Raw genomic sequence first — 13,289 nt, forward strand, 5'->3', positions numbered from 1 at the left:
GCCCTGAGAGATGTCCCATATAACAGCAGTTCCCCAACAGCCCGAGAACCACCCAGGAATGAGGTGCATTTCTGGCGGCTCCAAGGGGTTCTGCAGCCTGGCCCTGAGCTCGGCCGGCAGAGTAGGCTGCAGCAGCCAACAGCTCCAGGGCCCCTCTCCTTGGGCTCAAGTGCTCCGGGTGCTGCAGTGCCTGGGGCCAGTCCTGGGCCGCCCAGGGTCTCCAGGGCAGCAGCAGTTTGTCTGAGCAGTTCCTGCGGCTGGGGGTTTGGGAGAGAAGCAAACCCCCAAGTGCTGTGCTGATGTCTGAGGAGCAGCAGGGTGTCCCTGCTGTGTTTGTGCCATCTGCACCCACTGGGAGCTGCTGGGGTCGTTGTGGGGCTCTTTACCTGCAGCCACCTTGGACATGAGGTGGGATGTGGGCATGTAACTGCCAGGGAGATCTAGGAACGCACAGGAGTTTGGTTTCTTTAGGATTTTTCCAGCTGGTCGGAGGGGATAGTCCCTGCTCAGGACGTGTGGAGATCCGTGATGGGAACCAGTGGAAAACTGTCTGTGACTCAGACTTTGGTCCCAAAGCCGCCAACGTGGTCTGCAGGGAGCTGAAGTGCGGCACAGCCCTGTCCGTGCCCGGGTCAGCTCACTTTGGAGAAGGTGTGGGTCCCATCTGGGACAGAGAGCTGCAGTGTGAGGGGAGTGAACCCCTTCTCGCCTCCTGCCCCAGGGGGTCCCCCAGGGACCAGCCCTGCACCCACGCAAACGATGCCGGTGTCACCTGCACACGTAAGGACTCAGGGTGGGGTGTTGAACTCTGTGTGGGAGCTGGGGATGGGGGAGCAGGACAGGGGCTGTGCTGTGCGGGGTGTGGTGACAGAAGGGGTGATGTGGTTGTGTGCAGCCCTAAAAGAGTGCAGAAGGAGCAGAAAGGAAGGCTGTGCCTCTGGCTTCTCCTCCAGCTACGGAGGGTGCCAGAGCACCAATGCACCCTTTCTCATCTTTCTGTGTTTCCCAGAGTACACAGGGTTCAGGCTGGTGAACGGCAGCACGGTGTGTGAGGGGAGGGTGGAGGTCCAGGTGCTGGGGACCTGGGGCACCCTCTGTGCCTCCCGCTGGGATCTCTTGGACGCCCACGTTCTCTGTCGTCACCTCGACTGTGGATTTGCTGAGTCTCTTCCTGGAGGAGGGCATTTTGGGAGAGGCACCGGCCCTGTCTGGACAGACTCATTCCACTGTGATGGGAGTGAAGCCCACCTGGGACAGTGCCCAGTAACTGCCCTGGGGGCCTCGCGATGCTCCCACGAGAACGATGCTGCTGTCATTTGCTCAGGTGAGTGCTGGGAGAACACTGCAGTAACTCCATTTGCGCCTCGGGTGTGGCATGGCCATGCAAAGCAGGGGACCCCATGGCAGCACCAGGGTGAATTTCTCCCTGGAGAATACCTGGTTTCACCAGGAGCAATGTGGAGAGCTTTGCCTGCTAGAATGACTGCTCTGCTGTGGGAGAGCTGAGGACAGAACAGAGACAGGCATCTTTGCCCCCCGAGGCGGCAGCTCAGGCCCTGGGGCCACCGCCAGGCCCAGGCTCCTCAGCTCCTGCTGCAGGACAGGCCAAGAACAGGGCTGCAGGGCTTCGCTCCATCTCTCCAGCTGCAGACAGCCCTGACCCAGCCCCACAGAGAGCCCCACAGAGCCCAATTCCCCACCCACAGGGGTTGTCCAGGTGCCCCCAGGAGCAGTAGCACACCTGGGGTGTAAGTCGCAGAGCAGGGCTGGGCTTTGCCCTTGCTTCTGGTCAGCACAAGTCCCAAACTGACCCCCCTCGCTCTGCTCCCTGCCATGGACACAGGCTCCCAGTCCCCGATCACCAGGGGTGCAGAGGGGCAGAGACGTGTGGGCTCTGCCTGGTGTCTCAGTGGTGCCAGTGCCAGCACTGAGGTTGGGCAAGGCTTGTCCCAGCGCTGCCTGTCCCCGGGTAACTGCACCGGCTGCTGCTCCTTCCTGTGGCAGCTGCTCCATCTGGCGCAGCAGGGACCTGTTGGGTGGCTCTGCCCCACCAAGAGCAAAGAGTGTCTTGCTCCGGAAGGCTCAGGGACTGGGAAACTAATCCTGTGGAAACATGCTCCTGAAGCTCCCTGCAGAGGGCTGGGGGCAGGTGGGTGAGCTCCAGGGTGTTGTGAGGGTTCCAGAGCCTACAGAGGTGCTGCAGATTTGTGGGCTCTCTGGTGCCGCCAAGGGCTGGGGCCTGGCTGCTCTCCGCAGGCTCAGCCGGCTCCATGTCCCTGCGGCTGGTGGGTGGAGGGAGCCGGTGCGATGGACGAGTGGAGATCTTCCAGCATGGGACATGGGGCAGAGTCCTGGATGAGCAGTGGGACGTGCAGGCGGCCAGCGTGGTGTGCCGGCAACTGCAGTGCGGAGAGGCAGAGACAGCCTACAATCCCCCGAAGGCTGAGAGAGGGACGGGTCCCGTGGGGCTGCGAGGGGTCCGGTGTGCAGGGCACGAGGCCAACCTGACCCTCTGCAACACCTCCCTGCCTGCGAGTGCACCAGGAGCAGGGATTGCAGAGGACGTGGGGGTCGTTTGCTGGGGTGAGTGGCACTGCACGGGCCCCCCAGGCTCTGAGCTGGGTGGGCACCAGCCCCTGATGGCAGATGGGGTTTCTTCCCGCTGCAGGGAGCCGGCAGGTCCGGCTGGAGAATACGACTGGGCGCTGTGCAGGAAGAGTGGAGATCTACTACCAGGGCAGCTGGGGGACCATCTGCGATGATGGCTGGGACCTGTCTGATGCCGCAGTCGTTTGCCACCAGCTGGGCTGCGGAGGGGCGGTGGAGGCGGTTGGCTCTGCTAAGTTCGGGGAAGGCTCTGGTCAGATCTGGCTGGACGGTGTGAACTGCTCCGGGGCCGAAGCTACCCTCTGGGACTGCCCGGCAGGGTCCTGGGGGCAGCACGACTGTGGGCACAAAGAGGACGCAGGAGTCGTCTGCTCAGGTCTGTGCTGGGAGCAGGGGCATGAGGCAGGTGCCTGGGGAGGCCGGGACGTGGGGAGAGCCGGGAACCGCTAAGGCTGTCCCTGGCTTCCCCTGAGCCGCTGTCTGAGTCCGTCCTGGGGACATCCATGCACAGACGCCCTTGGTCCCACTGCGGGTCTCTGGGGAGCTCAGCCATCCCCAGCGGTTAACGGGGAGGGCAAGGATTTCTGTCCATGCTTGCAAGGGGGAGTTGTTAGCTGTGCCCCTGCCTGGCTAAGGGCCTGGGGGGTGAAGAGGCTTCTCTACGCCCACAGCCCCACACCAGCCCCTTCCCCCTCCGTGCCTTTCTTCCAGAGTTTGTGGCCCTGAGGTTGGAGAACAGCAGCAGCTGCTCCGGGTGCCTGCAGGTTTTCTACAACGGGACGTGGGGGAGCGTTTGCTCCAACTCAATGACTCCCAAAACTTGGTCGCTGGCATGCAAAGAGTTGGGCTGCGGGGATGGAGGGTACCTGGCAACACCCCCGCTCTACCACAACTTCTCTGGTCCCACCTGGTTGGATTGTGTGGAGTGTGGGGAGAGAAACAGCTCCTTCTGGCAATGTCCCTCCGCTCCCTGGCACCCGCAGTCGTGCGATGACCTGCGAGATGAGACCCACATCACCTGCAATGGTAATTCTGAGCTACCTGGGCACCAGCACCACCTCAGCTCCAGTTCCCTGCTAGGCACAGTCAAGCGTAGGGACAAGGCCCACAGGGGCTTTTGCTTTGCGTGCCAGACCCTGCTGCTTCTGGGGACACAAATGGGACTTCAGCTCTCAGAGCCACTCACATTCACCAGGTTCCCTTTGGGGCTGAGCTGTCAGGGTGCCCCACATTGCCCTGCGTGTCCCCTGAATGACCAGGGTTCAGCTGCTGCCGTGAGTGAGGTGGCACGGGGAGGCACGAGCAGAGCTCAGCCCCACTCTCTGCTGCATAACCCCCTGCAGCAGCCCCTTCAGCCCAGCATTTCCTTCTGCAGGGAGACGGCCAGAAACACCCCCGGCCCTAGGGACCCTGTGCCCTAACTCCACAAGCTGCACAGGTAGCTGCTCCTCTGCATGCCCCTCTCACCTGGCAGGGCTCTGCCTGCTGTCCCGCTGCCCTGGGAGCTCTCTGCCTTCTCCAGACAGGGAGAAGATTCGTGCCGTGGGAGGCGAGAACAGCTGCTCAGGCAGAGTGGAGATCTGGCACCGCGGCTCCTGGGGGACGGTGTGCGACGACTCCTGGGACATGCGGGATGCCGAGGTGGCATGCAGGCAGCTGGGCTGTGGCCCTGCAGTGTCTGCTCTGAATGAGGCTGCATTTGGGGAGGGGACAGGCCCCATCTGGCTGGAGCAGGTGGAGTGCCGGGGGACAGAGCCGTCTCTGCAGGACTGCTGGGCTCGGCCTGGGGACAGCGGTGCCTGCCGGCATAAGGAGGATGCTGCTGTGAACTGCTCAGGTGAGCGGAGGGGCTGAGACCCCTCACAGGGGTATTGGCAAGGAGCCGGGGCAGGTGTTTACGCTGCTGGGTCCCATCATGGCCCCAGAGATCCTGAGAGCAAGGCCATCCCTGCAGATTATGGCAGCCTGTTCCCAAGTGGGCAGCAGCTTCTGTGGGGCTGGATGTCCTCCAGCGTCTGCCCACAGGGCTCTGCAGCCCCCCGGGACATCTCCCAGGCTGGTTGTGCCATCCTGCCCACAGCCCAGAGCAGGGCCCTGGGCTCTGTCCCAGCCACCCTGAGCAGCCCCGCAGGAGAGGCAATTTGTGAGGGATATGTCAGGGATGTCTGCACGCGTATGCACGCGTGCACACGCACACACATGGCATGTGAGAGAGGAGGGTCCCTGGTACCCTCACACACATCCTCTCAGCCCAGCTCTTTCTCCTCCTCTGCAGCTGCACCCAGGACGGCAGCACCAACCCCCCGAGCAGGTAACCTGTCCTCCTCACCAGCGTTGCGACTTCTCGGGCTCAGGCTGTGACCCAGAGCCAGAGGGAAGGGGATCCTTGCTGGGGTGTGAAGCTCCCGAGAGGAGGCACTGGGTAGCAGTGGAGGGGGTTGGGGAGGGCTCTCATTTTCCCATCAGGGTGGGAGCTTTGCCATCACTCACCCCTGGGGTTCCCTACCCCCGCTGTAATGGGGGTCAGTACTGGGGTGCCCTGGCCCCCCACCTCTCCCGAGCCTGGTGCTGCCCTTTCTGTGTTCCTGCCCACGCAGATCCCACGCGGGGCCGTCCGACCGGCAGCAGGAGTGTCTCATTGCCCGTCATCATCTGCATCATCCTGGGAGCCCTTCTCTGCCTGCTCCTGGCCCTCCTGGCAGGGCAAGTGCGAAGCGCCAGGGCTGGGCGCAGAGGTGGGTCCTTTCCCCACGGTCCCAGGGGAAGATGCCTCCTGGCAGGGCCAGGGGTGCTGTGGGGTGTCAGTGAGTGGTACAGGTAAAGCTGCGGGGAGGAGAGAGTGTGCTGCCTGCTGTCCCAATGTCCCATTGATGGGCTGGCCATGGGCCGTCGGCAGCAAGGCGTCGTAGAGAGAGTGCAGACGCGGGAGGAGCCAGGGATGGGGTGAAGAGAGAAATGGCAGAGCTGGGCTGGGGGAGATGGGAACAGAGGGGAAACAGAGGAGGACATGCCACCAGAAGTGCTCTGGACAGCTCTGGAGGGGGCTCTGTGTCAGGGGAGATGCCAGGAGGAACGTGGGGCAGCAGGGTCCATCCCCGTGGTTTCAGGCCCCTGGGCTGTTCCTCCATCCAACCCTGACCTCTTCTCCTCAGGGTATGGGCCGTGCTATGGATCCATGGGGCAGAGAGGAGGCAGGTCCAGGGGGAGAGGAAAGGTGGAGCTGCTCCAAGCTCAGCACCACGGACCTGACCCAGAGGCCAGAGGGGCACAAGGGCTATCTCTGAGGGGATGGTGGGAGGGTGTCGCTGTCCCAGACCATCTCCATGGGGACATTGCCCTCACTGAGGAAGTGGCAGTGGGGACTGGACAGTGCAGCGGGGATATGCTGTGGCGACAGCCCTGGGGTGGCCCAGGGGAACAGGGCTGGGGGAGCAGAGCGGGATCCCATCCCCTCTCTGTGTGTCCCTGGGCCAGCCCTGCCTCTGTCCGCAGTCTCCGAGAGAGCTTGGGAGCCCTTCCCTGAGGCCGTCTATGAGGAGATTGGTTACAGCCCAGCTTTGGAGAAGCAGGCAAGGTTCAGCGGCTCAGGTGGGTGTGCGTCCCTCCTGGAGGGCACATGTGCAGGGCTCTTTCCCCACTTCCTCACCCAGGGATGACCCCCTGCAGCCCCCTGACCCACAGTCCCTGCAGCGCTGGGGCTGTGGGGGCTGCGGGGAGAGCAGCCAGGTCCTTGGCCCAGGCCAGAAGCTTCCTCCCCACCAGCTCTGCCCGTCCCAGCTGGGGACAGCCCCTCACTGCCTGCCCCTGCATCCTGAGGGCTGAGGGAAGGGGCTGTCCCAGGGCATGTCTGGGAGCCCCTTTGAGACAGGGTTTGTCCCAGGGGAGCAGGGTGAGTCCTGAGCCCTCCTCTCCACTCAGCCCTGGCTCTGTGGGTCCCCCGTCCCCAGCAGCACTGACCATGAGCTGGGTCAGCAGAGCACACTCCCATCACACCTGCTGCACCTCTCGCCAGGCTCCTATTCAGAGGGGTCCTTGACCAAGCTGCAGCCCTACCCTGGGGACAGCAAGGAGGAGGATGGTCCAGGGTCAGCACCAGGTAACAGGGGGCCAGAAGGGGTGGATCTCTCCTCCCTGCAGACGTGTGGGGAACAGCAGTGTCACTGAGTGTCACCGTCAGAGTTGGTGAGGACATGGGGAGTCTTCTGTGGTGCTGCCAACACCAGTGCCTGAGCCCCATGTCCCTGTGCATCCTCCTGTCATTGCTCTGCAGGACATATCTTCTCACTGTCACCAGCTCCCCTCTCCTTTCAGACATCCCTGTCCTGGCCAGAGGTGACCCAGTGGATGGCTACGATGATGCCAGGGAGGCTTCTGACCCTGGGGAGGATCCTGCCCCTGGGCAGGAAGGCTGGGAAATGCCCAGGGCACCAGAGGAGGGAGAAGGGCCCAGGGGTGCACCTGGAGGTAAGAGGGAAAGATAGCGCTGCCGGTTCCTGGGGTGCCATCCCTGGTGCCAGAAGAATTGCTGTCGTACTGAAAGCTCAACCTCCTGGGACGGGGGAACCTGTCCATTCGAGTTTTGCTTGGGGGGACCATGGGTGGGAGAGGGAGCTGAACATCTCAGGACTGCTGAGGAGAAGGGAGGAAGGTGATGTACTGATGAGGAGGGGCAGCCCATGGGATGAACGTGCAATGGCCTGCCTTGCTGCTTGCAGGGACAAACCTGCACTCCCCGAGAAGTGCTGGGGCCCCTGGAGCTGAGGGAGATGCCTGGTGCCTGTCCCCAGAGAGCACGGGCTATGACAATGCTGAAGAGGTGTCTCTGGCACATCCCCCTGAGGACACAAAGGCTGTGACAGCAGAGCTCAGTGCACAGCAGTCCCTGAGCCGCGGGCCAGGAGAGCCCGTCCCTGCCGTGCAGCTGGGTGCAGCCGGGAGGGAGGAGAGGTCTGTGCATCTGGGAGAGCCGTGAGCACCAGGGAACTGTCTCCCTTTTCCATGGGCAGCAGAAACAGCCGGGCATGTCCTCCATTTTTATTCCCCTGCTTTTACATGATTCTTATTCTTTTACATGTTCTTATTAAAAGGCTTTGGGGTTTGAGCCAGAGCTGGCGCTTGCCTGCCCAGGTGTCGGGCTGTCTCCCTGAGGCTGACTGGGGGGAGCAGAGCACCAAGACATGGCAGTGGGGAAGGGGCACGTCTTGGGGACAGTGGGCTTGGGGTCAGGCTGTGGGGCTGTGAGAGCTCATGGTCCCTGGGGAATATTCCTGCTGACAGAGACATTTCCAGCCTGACAGCCACAGTTTCCAGCAAAAATGGCTCTCTGCAAGGTCCCGTGATACACCCCAGCGGGAGCACCCACCTCCTCACCCCGGGGTTCCCCAGTTGCTCTTTCCCCTGGCCCTGCCTGGGCCACACTGGTGCCACGGCACCGAGGTCACGACAGAGCTGCCATATTGGGGTGAGCTGTAGACCCACAGAAGGGAGTCCTAAGGTGGCTGTGGTGCCTTGAACACCCGAGCCAGCCCCAGGGGGGATCACAGCCCATGCATTACCTCCCACAGTGGTCCCTAGAGTTTTCCTGCTGGCAACCCCTGGCCCCAGAGCCAGCCCCTCCATCCCCAGCCCTGGGCGCATCTCTCCCTGTGGAGATGCAGGGCTGGAGCCTGCCCCGGTGGGAGTTTCCCAGGGGATGGAGGCTGTGTTTGCAGTCCCCATGTATGTCATCCACCACTTGGGGGTCTCACCTGGTAACGCTGCTCTCCCGTGGACTTTCCACAGCCGTACTCTGCCCAGAATGGGGCAGCATTGCAGAGGGTTGGGGTCTCACCATCATGCCACTCTGGTAGGTGCTTGGGGGTTGCAGGAGCAAGCACAGGTCTGGGGCACAGTGATGATCCTGCATTGCTCCAGGGAATGGACCCAGCCTGCAGGGCCAGACTGTTCAGGCCCCAAAATGTCATGGAATGGGCTCTTTCTGCTCAGATGAGCTGCCACCTCACACACACCCAGGGCCGGTGGCTCATCTCCCCAAGGAGGAGGCAAACCTCTGCCAGGTGCCAGAGTAAGGGAGAAACCTTACACTTGCGGGAGGGCAGAGCCGGCAGGGAGGTGGCATGGGACAGGTGCTGGGCTCTTCTCCACAGTACCCACCAGGGGTGGCTTGAGTTCGCAGGTCAGTGCCCATACTGGCACCCACCATCATGTTCAGAAGATATCCCCACACCCCTTCTTCTTTGCTTCACTTTTGTACATTATTTCTCAGAATCTGGGCCCACCGTTCCTGGGCCTGGGCACCCTGCAGTGAAACGCCATGGCTCACACCCCATTTTGGTTGCAGGCGGTTTTGCCAGGGGAGCAGCCAAGGCACCATGTCCTTGCCCTCCCGGTCTGTGCAAGGCTGTGCACTGGCTTGTGCCTCCCTGTTCCCACCAGCATGGGGTGGACGGTGAAACCAAACCCCCCAGGAACAAGAGGTGGGCACCGGCCCCACCAGTCCCACCTCTGCAGGGCTGTGCCTGACCTCGGGAGCTCCGGGTTCCCTGAGCTGAGGCTCTGCTCGAGCAGGGGGTGATGGCAGAGGGAAAAGGACCTGGAGACAGGGTCAGGGTAAGAAATGTCACTCTTCAGCTCAGACACCCTGACCCTCTGGCACCGACGGCTGCTTCCCACGTGGTATGGGTTCTCCACCTGGAGACAGGATAATCTCACACCCGTCCCTCTGGAAAGCCACAGGGGAAGTGTGGCCCTGGTGCCAAAGGACACCTGGGCTGGACCAGCACCCTCACATCCCATCTCTCAGTGCAGCCAGGAAGGATTGCCAGCACCCAGGGTACTGCTGATGTCTATCCCCTCCCTGAGGGCCACCCCTCGCCTTCCCACAGGGGCTGTGCTGCCAAGCAGGGACCCCGGCTGGTGTGTGGGGTGGGTCTGTGGTGCAGGGCAGTGACCTGCACTCAGGTCCAGCACAGCTGCCTGCCTCTCCTCTGGGAGGGGGCTCAGCAGAGGCAGCACACACAGCCCTCCTGACCCCATGACCAGGCCCTGGGAGGGCAGGGCAGGCCCACAGCACCTGGAGAGGAGCAGAGCCCCAGCTCCAGCCCTTGCCCACCGGAGCCTAGTGAGTCAGAGCAAAAACACCCCTGAAGATGGAACCCGGAACCTCTTGCATGGGAAGCGGGTGCTCTTCCACTGACCTACACCCCCTTGACACCTGCCAGCAGGCGGAAAACTCTCCTCCCATGGCATATCTACGATAAGCACAGCCCTCTTGTCCCCTGGGTGCCCAGGGACCCTCAGCAGAAAACAGCATTTGAACCCTCCTGAGATGGGGGAAGTCCAGACTGCCTCCCCACTGGGGCCTGATCCTGGCACGGGGATGCACTGCCGAGCACGGCCCCTTCACCGTCTCTGCAGGGTGATGGGGCAGAAGGCGGCTCTTGCTGCAGGCACCGCTCCCACCCTCTGGCCTACCCTGAGCCCCCTCTGCCACCCACAGAAACAACCCTCTGTGTCACAACTGTCCCCAACTCCACATCAGGAGCAGAACAACAGGGTGAGGGAAAGACCCTCCCTGGGATGAGGTGCCCCCACGCTCTGATGGCACCCCAGGGCATGCGGAAGGGGGACATGGGGACAGAAATCTCACACCCCCCTCATGCAGGCACCAGGTCTCCCCTGCACCCCTCTGCCCCCCAGCACCCCTGGAGATGGGGTGAAGGGTAAGCTTCCATCTCCCTGGGGCTGCGGGTTTGGGTTGGGCTCAGGGACCTTCCCATTCCTGCAGCACTGAGCACTGTCCTGAGGGCAAAGCCGTGCCCTGGGACAGCCCTGGCTGGGGTCTCTGGGGCAGGGTGGGTGCGCATGTTCAGCTCTTAATTGAGAGGTCGATGGATTGAGCACACGCAGGGATGGTGTCCTCGCGGTGCTACAGCTGGGACCATTGTCTTGCCCAATGCCATAGAATTTTCCCCACGGAGGCCCTGCCTGGCAGAGAGGGTTTGGGGGAATCCAAACCAGAGCACAGTCACTGTGAACTTCTGGAGTGGTTGAGTGGAGTGAAGGGGATGGACTACTCATCTGTTCTGCTTTACACACATGGCCCCAAAGCTCAAGAACAACCTTGAAGGACTTTTGGAGCAGTGATAGCTCTGCAGACACCTTCCCTGTGGCCAAGCATTTTCAAGCTCGTGCTCAAAGCTGGCAAGACAGTAACCTTGCTTGGACAGATGGTCTCTCCTTCTCCCTCCTTCACTTGTGCTCAGTCAGGACAAAAGCCAAACTTCTCTGAAGGAGAATCCCTAGGGAACTGGCTGAGACATCAGAGCTGCAGGGGTCTAGGACATGCCCATTGCTTTGGGACTATAGTCCAGGATGTGCCATTCCTTGGCCTGACTGGCTGACCTGGGAGAGGCTGAGACTGGAGACAGAGGGGGATGTGCTGGGTTGCCATCATCACTGTGTTCCTAATGGTCAAGCAGGGTTCCATAGCAGCAGGAGGTTGCAAGAGGGGACCCCAGCATCTTGTTGGAGCTCATGAGCAGGTCTTTCTTCCTCTGGGCAGGGACTGATGGCTCTGAGGGTCTGCAGCTGGGCTGGACTGTGCAGTCTAGTGGGTGAGCAGGTTGGGATAAGCAATGGGGGACAACTGAGACACTTGTGCTGTAGGCCCTGGGTCTGGTGCTGAGTGATTCTGTGATTCTGTGATTCTGTGGAATGGAAAACAGAGACACATGTGCGATGCCAGGATGTGCACAGGAAAGTAAATGTGGAGAGGTAAAGTGACATCCAGTGTTTGAGCTGGGGCTGTTGTGAAGACACTGTGACAGTTGGTGACCTTCTGTGCAGGACTCCAGGCAGCCACTGATGGCATTTCTGTCCCGACTTGTGCCCTTGCAGCAGGAAGGAACTGATGCAGAGGGATGTTCATGTGGGGCCCCAGAGGGATCCCCCTGTGCTTCGTGTGCCCTAGCTGATGCCCAGAGAGGAGCACATATGTATTTCACCGATCATTGTGGCAGGGGGCAACGGGGGCCAAGAAACTCTGCTCGGGACAGCGCATGACTAAACAACACTGGTGCCCAGGCACTACAGTGGATGATCCTCAGCACGGCTTTGTCAACTGTCCTGGGCACATCAGAGGTCTCGCTGCGACAGACACCTGGAGGGAGGATGCTGCCTTTCAGGCCTCAGCTCCAGGGAGTGCCTCTCCCTGGGACTCAGGGGATGGCGGCCTCTGGTCTGGGAACTGAGGAGCAGGTGAAGGTGTGTGAGGAGGGGAGCAGTCAGTGCAGCATCGAGAATGGCAAAGAGGAGAGAGACAGGGTCTTTGCGGAGACCCCGCAGAGGAGAGATCCCGGTCACTTTGGAGCAAGGAAGTTGGGACAGCAGGAGACCACCCCAACGGAGCACTGACTGGAGAGTCCTGCCCAGGGAGAGGCTGGGGACTTGTGCTGCTGGAGGAAGGCTCCTTCTAAGCTGCAGATCTGCAGCTGCAGAGCAGGGACTGTACTCTGGCAAGAGGTGAAGGAGCAAGCAGGGCTGGGGCAGGCTGGAAGAAGGCGGACGGGCTCTGCCAAAATCTAAGGGAGAAAATCATTGCTGAAGCCCGGGGTTGAACCAGGGACCTTTAGATCTTCAGTCTAACGCTCTCCCAGCTGAGCTACTTCAGCCCTGCCCCAGCAGCCCTTCTCCCTCTGCCACCCATGCCAGGCCACAGGCTGACACACAGGAGGAGCGCTCCTCAGGAGGCTTCCCAGGGAAAAGCTGTGCCCAGCCCCAGGCAGAGGGGACCTGGCCTCTCCCTGCCTCCAAGGCCAGGTGGGCTCCAGGTTTGGTGGAGGCCAGCTTACACTGGGTGTGCCAAGATGTCTGAGGGCCTTGCACAACCGTGACAGTGGCAAAGGCAAGTAGGCAGATGGGGCATGTGCAGTTGTAAAGGCTGAGGGTGGAAGAAGCGTGGGGCTGGTGGAAGACCTTGTCTCCTTCCCCATGGAAGGTGTCCTCCCACCCTTTTCTCCCTGGCTCAACTTAGTTCCTTCGTTCCCAACTCTTCTACCTCCTCCTTCCTGAGCAGTGCAGGGGGATGGGGAGTGGGGGTTGCAGTCAGTCCGTAACCATTCCTCTCTGCGTCTCCTTCCTTCTGACACTTCTCCCATGGGGTCCCTCTTACCGCTACAGTCCTTTGAGACAAACCTGCTCCAGCATGGGCTCTCCTCAAGCCACCATTCTTCCAGGAAATAGCCAACATCTCCAGTGTTGGGTCCTCCAGAGGCTGCAGGGCTTACCTTCTCCACTGTGGTCTTCTCCAGGGGCTGCAGGAGACTATCTGCTCTGGCACCTGGAGCACCTCTTCTCCCTCCTTCTTCACCAGCCTTGGTGTTTGCAGCTCTGGTTCTCACACTTTTTTTCCCTCACTCCTCTCCCACTCTGGCTGTTGTGTCCTTTCTTAAATACACTTTCACAGAGGTTCCACCAGCTTCATTGACGGGCTCAGTTTTGGCCAGCGGTGGGTCTGCCTTAGAGATGGCTGGAACCAGCTCTGTCTGGGACGGAGGCAGCCCCTGGTCTCTTCTCACAGAGGCCAGCCCTGCAGCCCCCCTGCTACCACAACTTGGACAGGGACACCTGTTGCGTTAAAAGGAATGCAGTAATAAACAAGTAATAAACAAGCTCCTAAAATA

General features: G+C 61.3%; 1 protein-coding gene and 1 non-coding gene across 2 annotated transcripts; one reads left to right on the forward strand and one right to left on the reverse strand.

Annotated features, from left to right (window-relative positions):
- The first annotated feature begins 413 nt into the window (after positions 1-413).
- Positions 414-6,771, forward strand: LOC132320245 (antigen WC1.1-like). The gene is made up of 10 exons (XM_059832517.1): positions 414-651; positions 1,010-1,324; positions 2,263-2,583; positions 2,669-2,983; positions 3,319-3,633; positions 3,983-4,045; positions 4,130-4,444; positions 5,205-5,342; positions 6,100-6,195; positions 6,620-6,771. The coding sequence occupies exons 1-10, from the start codon at positions 414-416 to the stop codon at positions 6,769-6,771; spliced, it is 2,268 nt and encodes a 755-aa protein (XP_059688500.1).
- Positions 6,772-12,205: 5,434 nt separating this feature from the next.
- On the reverse strand, positions 12,206-12,278 carry TRNAF-GAA (transfer RNA phenylalanine (anticodon GAA)). Its single transcript has one exon. It is a non-coding gene; the product is annotated as a tRNA-Phe (tRNA).
- Positions 12,279-13,289: the final 1,011 nt, after the last annotated feature.

Source organism: Gavia stellata, chromosome 34 (assembly GCF_030936135.1).
Source record: "Gavia stellata isolate bGavSte3 chromosome 34, bGavSte3.hap2, whole genome shotgun sequence".
Classification (NCBI taxonomy): Eukaryota; Metazoa; Chordata; class Aves; order Gaviiformes; family Gaviidae; genus Gavia; species Gavia stellata.

Coding starts and splice junctions, on each gene's coding strand:
- LOC132320245 (XM_059832517.1), top strand. CDS start 414: ATGTGGGCATGTAACTGCCAGGGAGATCTAGGAACGCACAGGAGTTTG. Junction 2,584..2,668: donor CGTGGGGGTCGTTTGCTGGG/GTGAGTGGCACT, acceptor TTCCCGCTGCAG/GGAGCCGGCAGGTCCGGCTG. Junction 4,445..5,204: donor TGCTGCTGTGAACTGCTCAG/GTGAGCGGAGGG, acceptor CTGCCCACGCAG/ATCCCACGCGGGGCCGTCCG.